The 16990-nt window shown below is 43.1% G+C and overlaps 1 protein-coding gene across 9 annotated transcripts in view; it reads left to right on the top strand.

The window, feature by feature from the left end:
* Positions 1-16990, top strand: part of JAKMIP3 (Janus kinase and microtubule interacting protein 3) — a 120948-nt gene that overhangs the window by 101761 nt on the left and 2197 nt on the right. For 8 of the 9 annotated variants that reach the window (XM_064514413.1, XM_026115893.2, XM_064514417.1 and 5 more), the window contains one exon: positions 341-1640. In XM_064514413.1, the coding sequence (XP_064370483.1) occupies positions 341-463 (123 nt within the window). In that variant the 3' untranslated portion in view covers positions 464-1640. Of the gene's footprint in view, positions 1-340; positions 2193-16990 lie in introns of those variants that run through there. The other variant, XM_064514416.1, reaches the window with a different exon arrangement.

Consider the following 16990-nt stretch of genomic DNA (forward strand, 5'->3'; position numbering starts at 1 on the left):
GCTTCTTCAAGAAGTACCGTGCCCTTGATATTATGTGAAACCCTGGGGGGGTTGTTTATTCTGGTGGCAGGTTGTGTAAATCGGAGATAAAAAGCCAGCATGTTTGTGCTTCCAGAGATGGCATTTTAGGGCACCATTACCATTTTATGGAAGGCATTGAAAGGAAGAATTCCTATTGTACATGAATATCAAAAGAATATAACACAAATCCTTTCATATTAATTGTGTAATTCAAATATATATTAATATAAATAAATATAACCCTCACAGAAATTTAATGTTATTTTTAACTGCGTATACTTGTCTTTGATCCATGTTTTTATATATTTTCTGGTTTCAGCCTATTGAGGAAGCTAGAAATGCTTACACTGTTATTAACAGGAAGACAGCATTGGTTACCAAGGTAGAAAAAGAGACATTACAATTTCAAAAAACCCCAATATATCTCATATTTTGCCACTAAAATGGAAGAGCTGATCTTTATGACCCTTCTAGACTGAAGATGAATTAGGATATCTGGAAATGTCTGCATACGTGAGGTCTGCACCACAGAAATCTCTGACTGTGCATTTTCAACTAAACCGACGAAGAAGAAAGCCAAAAACCCCCTTCCCTCTATTTTATTAACAGTTACAGGCTTCTTCCAAGGAAGTCCTATCTCTGCTGCTTGAAATAACTTTCAGCTTTACATAAAAAGCAGTATACTAATTCAGATAAACTGAATATCTTTTGGTTCCCTGCTAAGCAGGTGGTGAATTGCTTCTCTGTGGAAGTGAATGTGTCCTGTTTTATATGTCACTCATTTATATTTGTTATTCATAGTTATTTAAAGACCCGTCTCGAAAGATTTTAAAAAGAGTTCCGGAGTAGTAACTCACGAAAACATAAATGTGAATGAAAACAAAGTGTTTTGTTCCAAGGTATTTTGCATCCACTTCGAGTAAGAAGGAGAACAAATTGCTTCGTGGATGATTTCAGAAGAATGTATTTATCTGTCAAACACAGGCTGCATCCAATGGTTTGTTGAATATCCCACACACCCAGTTTTGGGGGAAAAAGTGAAGCTATGCTTGAACCCTTTGGGAAATAAGGTTGTAATTTTTTTGGAGGATTCAGTAGACCATGCCCTACAGCACTATGAGAAAAATAGCACAATAATTTATAATTTGCTGTTCCTGAATGATGACAAAGACTTACCGTTGTCCCATTGAAAAGTTCAGCTTGAAGAAAAATGAAATTAAAAACATGTTATCCCTGATCCAAACAGCCCGAATCGTGGAAGGTGGAAAAAAGAGAAAAGATTTTATTACCTTAAGGAAAGGAAGCACAAACACTGCAGAGTACGATTCTCAGACGGTTGGGTTCAGGAGTCAGAAAAGAAAAATGAATCCTCTGTACAAACAGATGAAGGAGGAAAGAATCTGAAAGAAATGACACCAAAGGATGATTCACCAAAAGACAACTGAGGCCGAGTGCACAAATCTGGATTTATTAGAGATTAATAAGAATAACATCTTACCTGGAATCTTCCATGATTAGGGTGTTCCTGAAATACCCAGAAGGACAGAATGGCAATGAAGAAAAACTGTCTGTTCCTTGGAAGTATAAGGCAGAAAGTAAAACCAAAGAATTGTTGAAAGGTAAGATGGATTGATTAACAGAAAACTGATTTATTTTATAATTATATATATTATATAACTGTTTCATAATTACATGACTAGGAGTCAGTCCTGCTCAGGTCAAAGTATTTAATATCATTATGCGAGCAAATTTTTATCTGACCATCTTCTTTATGTAAAAATTATTTATCTGTATTTTACTTTAATCTGTAATTTGGGTATTGTATTTCTGTATGATATATAACAAATGCTAATTTTAATTTTTAGACCAGTGGTCACACTCAACAAAAAAATCTTAGCTAGATAATGAAAGACATATCAAATTTGTATGGACAGCAAGCAGTCATAGTACTTCTAAAAATACATATTTCAAATGCAATAGAAGAAAATAATTCTTTCATTTTGGAATAAAAAGACAAAATGCTTTCCTGAATAATATTTCATTTCTTAATACTTTTTAGTACCTTTTTTCTAATTTCTGCTGGTAACAAGTTCCTTGCCTGGTAAACACAGTGACGACAGAAGCGACTGTCACTGTACCACTGTTTGCAACTGTCTTTTTTGACATCTGATCTGGAAATTGCATGACGGAGTTCCCATGGTCAACCTCACAGAGACTACCTCAGTCCAGTTTTCAGACAGCAGTATTATTTCTTATTTGAGTGGCCTCAGGCTATTGGAGAAATCCGAAATAAAAAATATAAAAAGTAAAATGACACCTTCTCCCTCCCCCCACTCCCAGTCATCCTCTGCTGGCTTCTGTGCTGTCTGGCATTGAACACACCAGAATAGCATAAGAAACAAGTTATAACTTAGGTCTTTCTTAAGCAGCAAAAGAAAAAGTTCTGTTCTGGGCTATTCATGTATGTTTTTGATATAAATTTAAGAATAAAATGATGTTGACTGGGTGACCAAACACTGAGTAAACAGCTGGCTAGAAATCCCACGGCATAGCCTGGGGGCAGCTTGTCATGCCCAGAAAGACCAGCGCTTCCTCGGCTCCTTTCTCCCTCCCCAAAAAGAGGAAAAACATTCAAATCTCCAAAAATAATGATCTGAAATAGAATTCTTGTCTTCCAGTCAATCCTACAGTTCCTGCTTAGGATAAGTCAATCAACAGTCAGATCTGAGCAACCGTAATGCTGCTTGGAGCCGGTTCTTTTCTTCAAGTTTGTTGGGACTGTCCCATTACTTGTTGATGGTATACTTCTTATAGCAGCTTTAAGGACTTGTGTGTCAGCTTTGAAGGGGGAATCATCTCTTTGTACTTCATGCCATCCCTTTTCTTCTTTTTCTTTCAAGTGCTTTTTCTAAGCAGAACATCTATTCAAATCTTAGCTTGAACATCTGTCAGACCTTCATGGGTTTGAACACAGGTTATGGAGCTGCTGTTCTAGACAGGATTACCGCTTTTAAAATTAAACAGACACAGGACATCTGCATGCAGAGGAATGCATGCTAGAGGAATTGGAAATTATTTGTCTTAAATGGTACTTGCTGGAAATAATCTGGGTTTAGTGTTAGCTACAGTGACGCACACTATTCTTGAGAAGTTAGACTTGCGCATTTCAGTCATGTCTGTTTTTAAGGAAGGGTCCTCCACTTTCTTTTTCAATATCCTGTTAGATTTGCTATAGTTACAAATAAAAATGCATTACATTGTAATTAGAGCTGTCTGAGAATGTCTGTTGAAACAACTTTTCAGCAGAAAGCTAGATTTCAGCTGAGTGTTTTTCTTTAAGGATGCGTGTGTTTTAACATGAAAGGTTGCTTCTCTTCAACCAAAACCTAGGAAATTGTTTGGACTTGTGGCCGTGACACCATTGCCAGTTTCCTTGGGAGGCCCTGGCCGTTCCTGAGCAGATGAGGAGCCCTCACACACCTTAGTTTCAGCAGAGCAGCCTGTTTCCTCGGGCACGCGCGGGTTTGTTCTGCAGCCTGACTGCCTTGCTGCGGGTGCAGGTTCCGCGTGGAACTGCAAACCTCTGGGCTTTGAGTTGACGTGTATGAACGTCAGCTTAGTATTACAGGCTTCCAGGGTAATTGCATGGCCTTGCATGCTAGCTGAAAACTTCAGTGTGTCCGTGGTGCGCGTGTGTAATGGGGATTACACTACGGCAAAATTTCCCAGATATCACGAAGAACGATAGTCGCACGTGTGAAGCACTCAGTCGGTGCGGTGAAAGCCACCCGAGGACTGCTCGCCGTGAATTTAATCATAATAAAAGAGTATTCAGGGCAGGATCTGGCTATTTGCATTAGGGCAGGATCTGGCTGTTTGCACTAGGCCAGACCTAGAATGGGAAACGTGTTAAAAAGTACTGAATAACGCTCTGCTCCGGCACAGAATGACACCGGTCGTGTGGCCAATGTGTGACAGTGACGCTAGGGAGCACGCAGGAGTCCTGTGAAGGCTCCATGAACGCCGTTATTTCTGGCTTCTCTTAATTTATGGCTGCGTAATTTCTCAGCATACTTTTAACAACATTTTGTTATAAGTGTGTGTGTATGCACATGTGCACAGAGAAAGATGCTTTTTCAAATATTTTACAAAGTCACAGCACCCTGTACGTACTGAGAGTATTTAAATACCAATGTATATAGCCTTTATTTCCCCTTGTTTTTCATTTGTTAACTCATTTGTCTTCTCTCAGACTCGTTTTTAACTTTGCTCTGCGTGGAAAGTCTCATGCTTTCCAGCACCGACACACCGTCTAACACGCCGGGAGCGCCGCGCTGCTCTGAATGAAGGCAGCACGAGCAGATACACAAAAGCTTTATTTGCTATTTTCAATCCTAATTTGCATTTCACTATTTTGTTTCATAATGCCAGGAAAAATGGCAAACATTGTTTTTATGAAATGAAATGCAGTTTTACCTTTAATTATGCACCAAATCTAAATTTCTCTGCAAGCTCAAGCACTCCTAGCTGCCTGTTGAATTTAAACGCGACCAGACAACCGCTCGCCAGCCCCCAGCGGTCCCGTGGCGGACACGAGGGCGTTATGAAGCCGGACCAGGCTGGGGATGCGAGTTCGGTGGAGACAGCGGCGGCCCGAGTCACCACGGGAGGGTGCTGCCTGCAAAAGGAAGCTGCAAAGAGAGTCGTGCACCGTTGTTCGAGGCCGTTTTAGGAAGCTGGTCTAGGCAGTGTTACCTGAATTGTTTTGTACTGTATATTTAAGTTACATTAGAAACTCTAGACTTTCAAGGATAATACTAGGTAATAATACTAGCTTATTTTCAAATAAATGAGTCAATTGTCAGTAAAATAAGCACTTTTTCTTGACATTAGCTTTGAGATCTACAGAAGGGCATGAGCACCCCAAAACTTGCAATTTTTCCAATTATCTTAGTAGGCTTAATTAAAAAAATTGAGTAACATTTATTAAAATTCTGTTAAATATTTGTTTATTCAAAATAAGTAAGATCTGAAAAAGTAAATAGCGTTTTAGGAGAAATCTACTTAGAAATGTTACATTACTGTTCTGTCATAAAAATCTCTAGGTTTACCTACAACTGTAGGTAAATGTCTTTCTCCCCAAAATCAGTAATTCTGATCAACAGTAAACCAACTTTAGCCTCATTATGGACAATAATCTTATATAACACACATATTTTTCAGATTCTTTAGCCCTTGTGTTTGTTACATCTGTATAAATTCTTTTTAGGGTGGTAGAGTGGCATTAACATTTTTAAGAAAGAATTTAAACAAACTATGTATTTCCTACTGTAGGCACTACGTATGGGTTAGAAATACCAGTTTCACATATTTACAGTTTTATCCTTTTATTTAAATGTGAATAGTCCGTAAGACTGTCTTTACATGCTCTGTATAGCAGTCGGGTTGCTCTGGAAGCCGGTGGACAGCTCTTCCCTCCAGGGAGCACGTGGGGCGCCTCCTTCTACCCCGCCAGTGCTGAATCTCTCCATGAGATCCTGTTCCTTTTGTAGGTAGTTATTTTTCCTTAGATCACTTTATTGCTCTTTTTTATTGGTTTGCTTTAGTTGTCCGAAATTTTTTTTTTAAGGTCGGCAGCACATTTTTCCGGAGAGGATCTATAAGGGAGGGGATCTATAAGGATCAATCAGATGCATTCTGTATATACATTTCCATGCATTTTAAAAGGATTGTAACTGGCTTATGTTACACGGGTGCAAAGACAAGGGTAATGATCTACTTTATTAGAATACTAATTGACAGGTCTTTGCTGTACCATACAACCCAAAACACCCCTAAAAATCTTTATTTAGTGAACTGTTTAGGGGAAATTCAAGTCTTTGAAAAGCCTTCAGTTTAGAAAACGGGATTAATGGGAAGATAAAGTAAGTGATTCAAAGTCTCTTCATTTTTATGATGATTTAATTCTTCTGTAACCCCCTTGCTCCCAGTAAAGAGCAGACCGTGGCTCAGGAATAATACAGCGATTTCCTGCAGATTAATAATCCCCAGTGTCTATGAAGCGGTAGGATGTCTTGTTGCCTGTTATTTCTGCTTTAACGTTTCAGCCGTTGATGTGAGCTGAAATACCTAGAAATGACAATGTCAGTCTGAATTTACAGTGTCTGGAGACGAGGTTAGACAGAGGGCCCGAGGCAGGAACGCCGCCGCCTCTGATGCTCGCGGAGGGTTTCAGCACAGTGCCGGGCTGAGGCACGTCTGGGGAAGCTACTTGATCACGGCGAGCTTGCAGTCCGGAAAGGTAAAGGCTGCTGTGCGCTGTTTTGCTAATTCCCACTGGAGAATAATTTGAAAGAGAGCCGCTGGGATTCTCCTTGGGATTTGAACATTTGTTTTATTATGGTGGTCATCTGAGATGCTACCTCAGAGCAAGCAGCCCCTCGCACAGGACAGAGTGGTTGCACTGAACTGGACACGTACAAAACTGGGCAATTAAACAGCAGTATATGATTCTAAATCAAACTCTCCTGGTTGCAAAATGAAGCCGCTTAAAATGTTAAGCAGCCAAGATTAACATTTCTTTAAGGAAGCGTTTGCCCCCAAAATGATGAAATGCTTAGAATTAACATTGTTGACATCCATGGAAATGTTTTGCCCTGACTGTTCCTTGAAAGCAGTTTGCAGTCAGACGTATCAGTAAGACAAATGGATATCCTTTCTACTGCTCCTTCAGGCAGCTCTATTTTTATTTTGGTTTAAAAAAAATCAAATTCCATAGAGCGCTGAGCACAGGCAAATAACCCCAAGCAGAGTGTCCAGAGGTGGGGGAGGGATTTTAATGGTCCAGGCTGAAGCAGAGGAAAGGAGCACATGCATCTCGGTGAATAATGGGGTATTCGTATGTATTTCCCAGTGTGCTGTTTGGAAAGCACCCCTGGGATCTCAGTTAAAAAAAGCACATGGCAGTGGAGGGATGCGCTGGCAGCTCAGCACAGCGCTTGCTGCATTCGCTGGTCGGCATTTTGCCGCGCGCGACACCCGGCGAAGCTCCCGGCCAGGCTGCGGCACGGCTTCGGTGGAAGCGGTCCCCCTACGTCCTTCGCACTGGAACAGGGCAGGCTTTGATCAGGTTTTGCTTTGAGACCTGAGATTAAAATGAACTTCAAACCTAGAAGTAAATACAACCTAGACTGCTGGGTTCTCACCTGTTTTTCTCGGAAAGCTCTGTGATATGATGAAAGTCTCATGGTCAAAGCATAAACCAACAAATAGCCAAGGATTTATTTATTTATTTATTTATTATTAAAGTCTGCATCTGCCCAAAGAATTGTTGACCCTTCTCTAATCTAAGCAAGCTTTCAAGCTTGGTGATGAAGCTGGAAATGGGGGGTGCTTGGTTTCTGGCTTGCTGATGTCACTGTGGTATTGGTGGTAGTCCATCTCCTAACCCTGCGGCAGAATGAACGCTCCTTGCAAAGTGAGGTTCAAAACCTGTTTAAGCCACTGCGACAAGCTAGAAACTCTGAAGCCACATCTTAAGTTTCTCCTTAGGACTTCAGAGCAGCCAGGCTTTGAGGTCCATGCAGGGGGGAAATAAGGTGACAAAGATCTGAGCGTCATTGATAGCCCAGGTGACCCCATCAGCCAAGCTCACGGGCAGACCCAGCTCATCCCGTGCTGATACCCTGGGCTTGATTCACACCCATCCTTTTCCTTATGCTTCTTGGAGAGATTAAGCAAGGGCAGTAACTGGGACAGTTCTTCATGTCCTTTATTCTATGATCAAGAAGTCAATAACTCCTGTTTTGTTGTATGGGTATTTGATATACAGCATATAATTCATACAAGTGTTCTTGTATTTGTGATAACTAGAGAAAAGCTTTCTCTGAATTTAAAAATGCTGTAGATTTGTGTACAGTAATGGCAGTCTTTTTGTGGTGCCTACTTCCCCATCAAAATACAAGGTTCTTCTATTCCATACTCTTCTCTTGGAAAGACTCAATTTCTGGTCCGTTAGGCATTATGAAATACCAGGTTAAACACCTTAATTGACATTTAAAAGGGCCGTTACATTTGTCAAGCTTTCTCGCAGCTGTTGCACTTGAGGCAGTTGCAGTGTTTGTTGGTAAAACATTGATTGTTCCCGTCTGCTGGTGCTACGACGTGAGGTCCTTTCTCCACGGCAGGCAACGCGCTCCTCTTTACTGTGTTTACTCATATTTGTGTCTGTAGACTAGAAAACTTCAGAAGGATCCAGGGCAGAGCCTCTAAGTTGGAAAAAAACGTCCATAGAGACCTTTTACTTCACCAGGAGACTGGTGGGGAATCCCTACACAAGTTGGTCGCTTCTTGACGTGCTCGGCCAACCAGACAAGCTCTGCAGCAGAGGAAGCTCTTCGCCCCGTCGCGGGAGGAAGGCTACGGACCCGGCTGCGCAGAGCCGTCCTCAAGAGCTGCAGCAGGGAGAGGTGGCTCCTTCTCCAGCACTGCATCAAGGCACGCTAGGGAAAGCTGCTTTTGGCCACACAGCACTATGACAGTTTGCTTCACGTACGTCTCCTACTAGGAATTTTTGTTGTTGTTGGGTAAAAAGGATGGATTAGTGATTTCCATTGGAATACACGTGCGATCCAAAGTACAGACCTGAGATTTGCATTGTGCAAGTCTAGTCCACTGAGCTTTCAAAAATAAACACAGCCTATTTCATCATTTAGTTTCAAAAGTAGTCTTGAGCATACTAGATTCAGTTTTCATTAAATTAGTAATATTCTTCCCCGTAATTTCATTCTGGCTGAATTCTAGTAAATAACAAGGATCAGGCTTTAAGAAAATAAGGCCCTAAAGGGCATAGTAATCTCCGTATTAGCTTGAAGAATTAATCAGCTGGAAAAGCTATTATAAAGTGCACTTGGGTTTGGAAAGCATTACATTTGTAAATGTCTAAAAGCATGTAAACACACACGCGCACGCGCAGAGCATTGATTTCCAAGGCCTGCAGGGCTGAAAACCTTTTGGGAAGTTCTTGTACTGATATGCAACAGCAAAGGAAGAAAAAAATAATACATTTCTTTCACCACGCTCTAGCATGCTTTTTTTTGGTCCCTGCCGGGGACCTCGTCACCTGAGCCCCATTTCATCTTTGTCTTCTAGACAGTAGCACGATTCCTTCTTTCTTGTTCGGAAGAAACACAGATATTTGATCAGCTAAAACAGAATCATCTTTATCAGTCTTCGGTCTTTGATTCACATCAGCTGAAATCCCTTCTTCGGAGCAATTACCGTGTTGCGTTCGCACCACAGGTGGTCTTTGCAAAGAGGCATAACTCAGGGCTGGCTTGGCAAGGCAATATTTTCTGTAATGATTAAACTCCAGCTCTTCCAATGACATTTAAAGTGTGGAAGAGATCCTATCAGGAATAATAATAAATCTTTAATATCTTTTATATTGTCCATATTAGCACCAGATTTATTATTTTGGAAAAAATTAGAACTCCCTTATTCCTCTAGCAAGGCATTTCAATCTACCCTTTTTATAGCATGAAATACTTTTTGTATTGATTATTCTTGCGTTCTTTAAATAGCAAAACTGAGAACCTCCCTTTATGTATTTTTATAAAATTATTGCAAGTCTCTTGTAATTGGGGAAGATGAGGCAATCACCAGGCAATTTTAGAAACTGGTGGAAGCTGAGCCATATTTTTCTCACAGAAAATAACATTTATGTCAACAAACAGGGAAGAAGTATGAATCACGGTATCACTCAGGATTTTTCCGTTGCTTTTGCTGTGATTCAGGCTATTACTGCCTGGAGATAGAGCTGCTTCTGGGATGAGTGGCCCTCACATACTAATTGTTTCCTATTTTTATCTGTTGCTGATGCTAAAACGCGCATCGGTCCGGCGTTAGCGGTCCCGTGCCAGGGCACCTCTCCGTCCCCATCAGCCCGTGCCTTGCCCGGACTCCGTGCTGTGACTTGCTGAAAAATGAAGTATAAACCTTAATTATTCCCGCAAAAACCCCGCGATTCAGGGATGGTGCCTGGAGGTCCCCTGCGGTGCAGTCGCCGGCCGGACGCAGAAGCGAGAGCCGGATGGAAAGCCCAGCGCCGCCAGGGCGAAGGCCGCGGGAGCTTCACCCCCGCCCGGCCGCGAGCACGTGGGCTGGTGCCGCGTTCCTGCCCGCGCGTGCTTTTCTAAAGGAAAAGTGTCCCTATGGCTGAGTGCATTTCCTTATAAACAAGGAAACACGCTGGAGATTTAACAAATTGATAAAATGAGACTTGTAACGAACATCAAGGTGGCACCAGCTTATACCACCAATGCTGTGATGGTCACCAAGGTAAGAGGACGATAAAATATTCACATGTCCAATCAAAGTCAGTATCTCCTGTTCCCAAGAACAGCATTAAAACCTGCAAATACAATATATATTTTTTTAAACTGGCAAGTTCTGTTCTGCCTGTGCTAATTCAGCAAGAGCGTGACCGCAGAGTCCTAAGGGCTGGAAACCTATAACTTGACGGATTTATGAAAGCATTAATTACAACTATGTTTGCTAAAAACTGCTCTAAAAAGGTCATCTGCAAAAAAGAACTACATTTAAGTAAGATTAAGCAGCTGTCTTAAACGCACGGCAGCAAGGGGATCCCATGTCAAGGCTGAAATCCAGGCTGACATTTTGCCCTTAATTCTTGCTGCTAGGCTGTTTTTTCCCCCAGGAGAAGCATGAATTACAGCCGGCGTGTCAGCCTGCGTTTTCTGCATTAATGCTGTGTTGATGACTTCAGTAGGCTCTGCACCGCTTTAAAACACAAGCTTTAAAAAACTGCCTCCTTTTTACATTGCAAGTTTTAATGCAGCAACCGATCCCAAATCTGTGACCTGGTGATCTGTCTTAAAAAGATAATTTTGTGAATAACCAGGTTCATGGCAGAATTGTCCTGTTTTTATCACCCTCTGTCTTGCAAAGCAGCTTCAGTCATCTGGTTTCCTCACACTTCGCTGGGTTTTCATTTAGCACAGCCCATGCAAAGCAAACGCATCTTTTTATCGTCTGCTATAGCGTGTAGTGATGATTTCCAAGCAGGACAGAAGATGCAGCCAGGAATTTAGCAGCGGAGCCTGTGTTCGGTTAAAGCAGTGGCGGGGAGCTCTGGGTGCTCAGGTGCGTGTGAAAACGCCGATGGGCGCCGGGCCGGCGGAGGGGAGGTGGCACCCGCCCTGCAGACTCGTCTTTCGCAAGAGCAAACGTGTGAGATTGCGCCGAAAGGTGCCACCCGTCTGCAAAGCGGTTTTGACAGTGCAAAATCTATTGGTAAATGTTTGAAGAGGTTCAGCAGAAGCCACGTGGGCTCTTTCTTTGTCTACAGTTTTGACCTGACTCCTCCAAATACGAAATTTCAAAATCTCATGCAGAATTTGCGGAGACAATCCCAACGCAGAGCTTTAATTCCCCATCGGTCTCCTGAGCCCTTTCGGCCGAGGCAGTGGATAGATGCCCATGCTGCCTAATGGATTCGAGTCCTAAGCTCATTGCTTGTACGTTAAAATTAGACGATTCTGCAAAGGTTAAGTGTGACTAAAGATGTTTAAAATCTGTATTATTACAAATATCACAAGACAAATATTTTAAACTACTTCTTTTTCTTTACTGGGAAAATAAATAAACACTGTTTATGTATTCCAGGTACGTCATAAGCAGTGATAGATCATCTAGTGTTTTAATCATACAGCATGTAGATATATTTTGTATCTATCATACCGTATCTTCCAATACCAAAATGACTTCTTTCTAACAGATTTGTCTTCTAAAAAAGCATTCTAACATCACTTAGCAGTTATATGAAAATTATATAAAAGTGTATGAGGGATTAACCCGTAATAAGCAATGCATGCTACAAAATTCAAAAGAAACGACTTTGCTGATTATGAAGTTTGCAATAATACCCAGCTTATTTCCAAAAGATTTTATCATTTAAATACAACAAGTAGATCATCTGTAAGGGACTAACACAGCTTTTATACATGCTGCTGTTGAGCATCCAAGTATCAGCAGCACAGTTTGCATCCGTGTTGGGTTTGCGCAAAGAAGGGTGCTGAGCTCGACCACGCGCCGAGAGCCCGCCGCCCTGCCGCCGCACCCCACGAGCGTGCTGCTGGCAGCAGAAACCCGCGGGAGCTGAAACGTGTTGCCTTCATTTATATGTGGATCTGTTTATGGCGTGAAGTTGTAAAGATGAGTGGGCAGAAATGGTTAAAACGCAGGCGTGCGCTACTTGGTGATCGGGCGAAGAGCGCGGTCACTGACCGTGAAAGTCGGGGGCTCTGCAGCGCTCGGATCTGGGTCAGCGGCCCGGCCTTAGACCTGGCATTTTGCACTGCATCCTGTCAATGCTTACGAATTGAAGGCTGTTGTGCTCGTGAGTAGTTCTTCAGAGTTGCATGTTTATCACCAGAAATTGATAATGTCAGCTAATTTTTCTTCAGTTGGTTTATTTGCCTATTTTAGCAGAAAAAAATAGAATTTTGCAAAGCAGTAGGCTCTGCAACAAAATACGTGATAAACGTATTCAGCGATGTCTTGCAAAAAGTGTGCGCTGAGAAATTGAGAAATGCCAGACTCAAAATAGCAAGGCACCAATTTAGTGACCCGTTAAGGTTCTTGCATTGTTATAAAGTATTCTTTACATGTAGTAAGAATACTGGTTTTTCTCGTGAAGTGGACAGTAAAAAGATTGTTCCTTAACTGCTGACTGCTGAGATACTTGGAGCTGATAATTGATACTCATGCCACAAAAGCCATTTGAATGTGGCCTTAAATGTGGTCTCCGTGCCAAATATTTACCACCAGCTTGGCACCTCTGAAGATACATAAATGGCCTATAGCTATACAAGGCAGGGAGGCTGAAAAAGGAGTTTAAGAAGTAATAATCGCAGCCTCTCCGTCTCTCTCGGATAAGCTAGGCTGGTTTACAAAAGCTGGGGATTTGGCTTGCTCTTGCAGCACAAAAAAATAAACAATATTGGATTAAATTTTCAAACAAAAGGAGAAAGCGAAACTTGCCTGCATGCATTTGTTTCTTATCACCACTGTTGGCAGTCAGATGCAAACATCATGGGCAAAATGCATGGTGAAGGCTTTATATGTGGACTAGCGTTGCCCACAGTTAACATCTCTCAGCTTCATGCAGGCTGGTGCTCCTGCAGAGGACTCTGAATTTTTTGCAGAGATTCATTTTTGCTCCGTAGAGAATTAAAGAAGGAAAACTGTGTGAGTGGTCTTCAGCCACTCCTGTGGCTCACGTAGGTATTAGCAAAAAATAACATGCAAGAAATAACAGCCTGCAATTAGAACAGGGGTTGTAAGCACTATAAATGTACTCGGTTCGTTACTTTGTTCTTAGTGATCCTGCATGTGGATCTTGTGACAGAGGAAGAGGAAGGTAGCTAAGAAGCCAGGCCTGGGAGTTTCTGCTTAGCATGAAAATGGAATTCCACCTTTTCATTCTTAGCATTGACCAAAACTGGGAAGATAGGACAGACTTTGTTTTCACATGTACGACTGACAAAATTTCCATTTTCTGCAGTGAGAGTGGGATCCAACTCCCAACGTTTGCAGTGTTTATATAAGAAAAGCTCTATGAAGCCACAATTTCCCACTGAACATGATGAGTATCCCATAGGAGACTGGTTTATTGTCTCCTCTGTATCCCGTCGTAGGGCAGCTACTCCATCCGCAAGTTTTTATGTTTAAAAGGTAGCAAAGAACATTGTTCGTACTCTTCCCTGCTGCCTCCCTGCGAGGACGGATGACTCCTGCTTGGGCTCATCGTCTCTGTGTTGGAATTACTTGATTTAATCACAGAGAAACATTGGGTTCCTCCAGCACAGCAGGAAAATTAGATGTCTCCTAGGGCTAACTTTTGCAAAAATAGGTGTAGCCGCTCTTTTCTCACGTTACCCAGCTATAGCCCTGCCAAACATTTGGTCGTGGTTGAGGGACTGGCGTAGCTGCCGCGCGAGTCCAGAGTCCCGGCCCCCGCGGTGCCGTGGGGCGCCCGGCTGCGGAGAACGCGTGCGAGCTCGGGCCCATGAAAGGCACTGGGCTGACCCGTTTTGAGCTCGGAAGTCACCCATTTGTGTTCCTTGCTCGTTCAGTGTGTGTCAGTTCGGCCCTAACCAGGCTGCCTCCAGGCCAGCAATGACTATTTTCGTCTCCGAAGTCACCGCCTCTGTGTCGCTGCCGAGACAGCCATCGAGGTTACCGGCTGTGACACGGGGCGCGCAGTGATGTACACCTCGCTGGCTAAATTCACTTCGCATTATTAAGGTGTTCAATCAACTATTACTTCAGATTTTCAGCCAAATTAAACTTGCACTTCTATTTCAACTGACTGTTAACTCTGTTTTTTTCCAAGATGTTTCTATGACTTTATGAATCCTTAACACACGTCAATACAAACTCAGTAATTCAGTTTTTTCTGTACGTGAACTTCTTCAGTTCATTACTCTTTTTCCGTATTTCCATTCCCTGAGAACGACATTCTCCTACAGCGTTCAGACAAATTATTAATGCAATTTATGGCTGATTCAAGAAATACTGCCACTCCTGCAGTGTATATCACAGTGCTGGCACAGCTGAGAAAGCTTCGCCCGTGCCTCGCAGTTTGGGGCCGGATCCCATCCAGTCACTGGGGGGCTTTTACCCAGTTGATGTTTTATGGTCTTGAACATCTCTCGGAACATGATGCTGAGCTTAGTGTTTTCCCCAATGAGAAAACTATTTCTGGTTTTGGCGTCTGTCTTGCACCTTACATTTAAAACAGACAGAAGATTTAACCTTGCAGCTGTAACCCTTATTAAATAGCTATTCTTCAGCCTGGGTAGTGTAGCATTTTCTCCAGCTGCAATGTGTAGAAAATATTTCCTAGCATTCCTATTACTTGTTTTTTAATTTTCCTCAAGGTATTTTGTCGAGAATAATGTTATCATATGCTCAGATACAAAAAGAAGATCTATTTTGCATTAACTAGCAAAACTAACGTTCCTAAGTCCAGGCTACACAAGCAGAATCGGATGCTAGAAAGCTGTTAGCTTAGCTATTTGAGTAAATGCCTGTGTGTTTTAGTTACTTTCTGTTATTCCTTGAAAAATTTTCATACTTTTCGCAAGAAATAGCAAAATACGCTCTTCTAATACTAATGGTATCTGTTTCTCTAAGCCATATGGTGGTTTATGCGGCTAATGCGCGGCCCAGCGCTGGCTGCAGGGGCAGATGGGCCATCAGCTGCCGCGTGTCCGTGGGGAGCGGTCCCGGCCGTGAGCCGTTGTCCGTCTGTCCTGCTACCGGGAGCACATGAGCGGCCAGAGCATGGGAACTGTGCTTTCCAGCTCAGGACGGGGTGCTCAGACAAACGTCCCATAAATCCCTTTAGCTACCTTTTATATATATATATACACATACATATGCATGTGTGTGTGTGTGCATGTCTACGTATGTGTGTTTCCTTCAGTTAGGGATGCAATAACAATAGTAACAGGCTAATTAAGGCAATCATTTATTTTCAGTATGAAATTTTAGTCGCAATTTTTGATGAATTGCAGTTTGGGGTTGTTCTATTTTAGTGAAGCTGCACTTTTTCACCGGTGCCGAAAGCTCAGCGGCTCAAAACATTATAGCTCTGTTCATTACAATGTTTGAAAAGAAGTTTGCATGGCCGCTCCTTTTGTGGTGCTTTCACAGCTTTCTGGAAAACAGCCTCTTTGGTGGAAGACTGCAGGCAGTGAGATCGATAGCTACGGTCCTTTCAAAATAAGCAAACGTAAAACTTCTGGACGGTGCCCAGGGCTCGCACGCGCCGTCGTCCCCTCGGTCTGCCCTTGCAGGCCGCCCTTAATATTCATTCCTCTCTAACGCAGAAAAGGGAGCCAAAACACGGAGTCTCCAACACGCTGAAACACAACGTGCGAGATGGGATGTGAGTCAGGTTTCCCTCTGGCAGTACACGGCAGCACAGAGGCATCGCGCTTTCTACCACGACGGGCTCTGTTTCCGCAGTGCTGTGCAGGGGCTGCTCACGTATTCAATTATTTTATTTCTACACACTTGCAAGCAGCTTTTCTGTCAAATTGTACTATTTTTACCATTTAACCACTTTTTATTATAGCCTTATTGAGACCGGAAAATGCTCTCAGAAGCAGTGTTTAACTCTTCAGAGCCTGACTTTGTACAGGACACGTTCCACACCATTGCAGGGTTTATAATCCAAATAAATAAAAGCCTTAGCTGCTCTGGCAGGCCCAGCAAAACCAGGCACCTCTTGGAGGCAGCTCTTGAAGCGTAAACCACGTGCTTTGCCACCAAAAGAAGCACTGAGAGAGAGGGGAGATGATTCAGGAGGCCCTTCGCTACACCATGTCACCCGCTCCCAAAGCGACGTCTTTCCTGGGTACTGACAGCGACCCGCTTTTCCTGCAGTCTCCCTGGTTTTCCCCCACTGAGCTCAGCGCCGAAACCTTCTTTACAGCGGGCAGCCGTGAAGGCGCTGGGTCTGGACGTGGCAGCGAGGTCGTCTGCACCCGGAGAGCGGAGCGAGGCCTCCCCTCTCCACCAGCTCTCCTCATCAGTCGATGCGCCTGCAAGTCGAGCCGGATTTCCCTTAGCCTTTTTCTCCTGTAACGTCTGTACCCCACCTCGTGCAGTGCAATAGCAGCTATCAGACAAATCGCCCGTTTGCTCCTTACTGCTCCGCGCAGCAGTTTCAGCGTCTCGGGGTTTTGCAGCTTGCGCTGCCTTTGGGGTTGGATGCCCAGCACCTCCCGCGGCATCACCCCCGGCAGCGACGGGACTCCCGAAGAGGAGGGACCTGCTGCCTGCGGGAACTGGGGCCCGAAAGAGGCCTCCAAGGTCGAATGCAGCCAGGTAAAGCAAACCCGAAATTCATCATCAGCAGGTGTACTTTGAATGTTAC

The sequence above is a fragment of the Dromaius novaehollandiae genome, chromosome 6 (genome assembly GCF_036370855.1).
Source record: "Dromaius novaehollandiae isolate bDroNov1 chromosome 6, bDroNov1.hap1, whole genome shotgun sequence".
Classification (NCBI taxonomy): Eukaryota; Metazoa; Chordata; class Aves; order Casuariiformes; family Dromaiidae; genus Dromaius; species Dromaius novaehollandiae.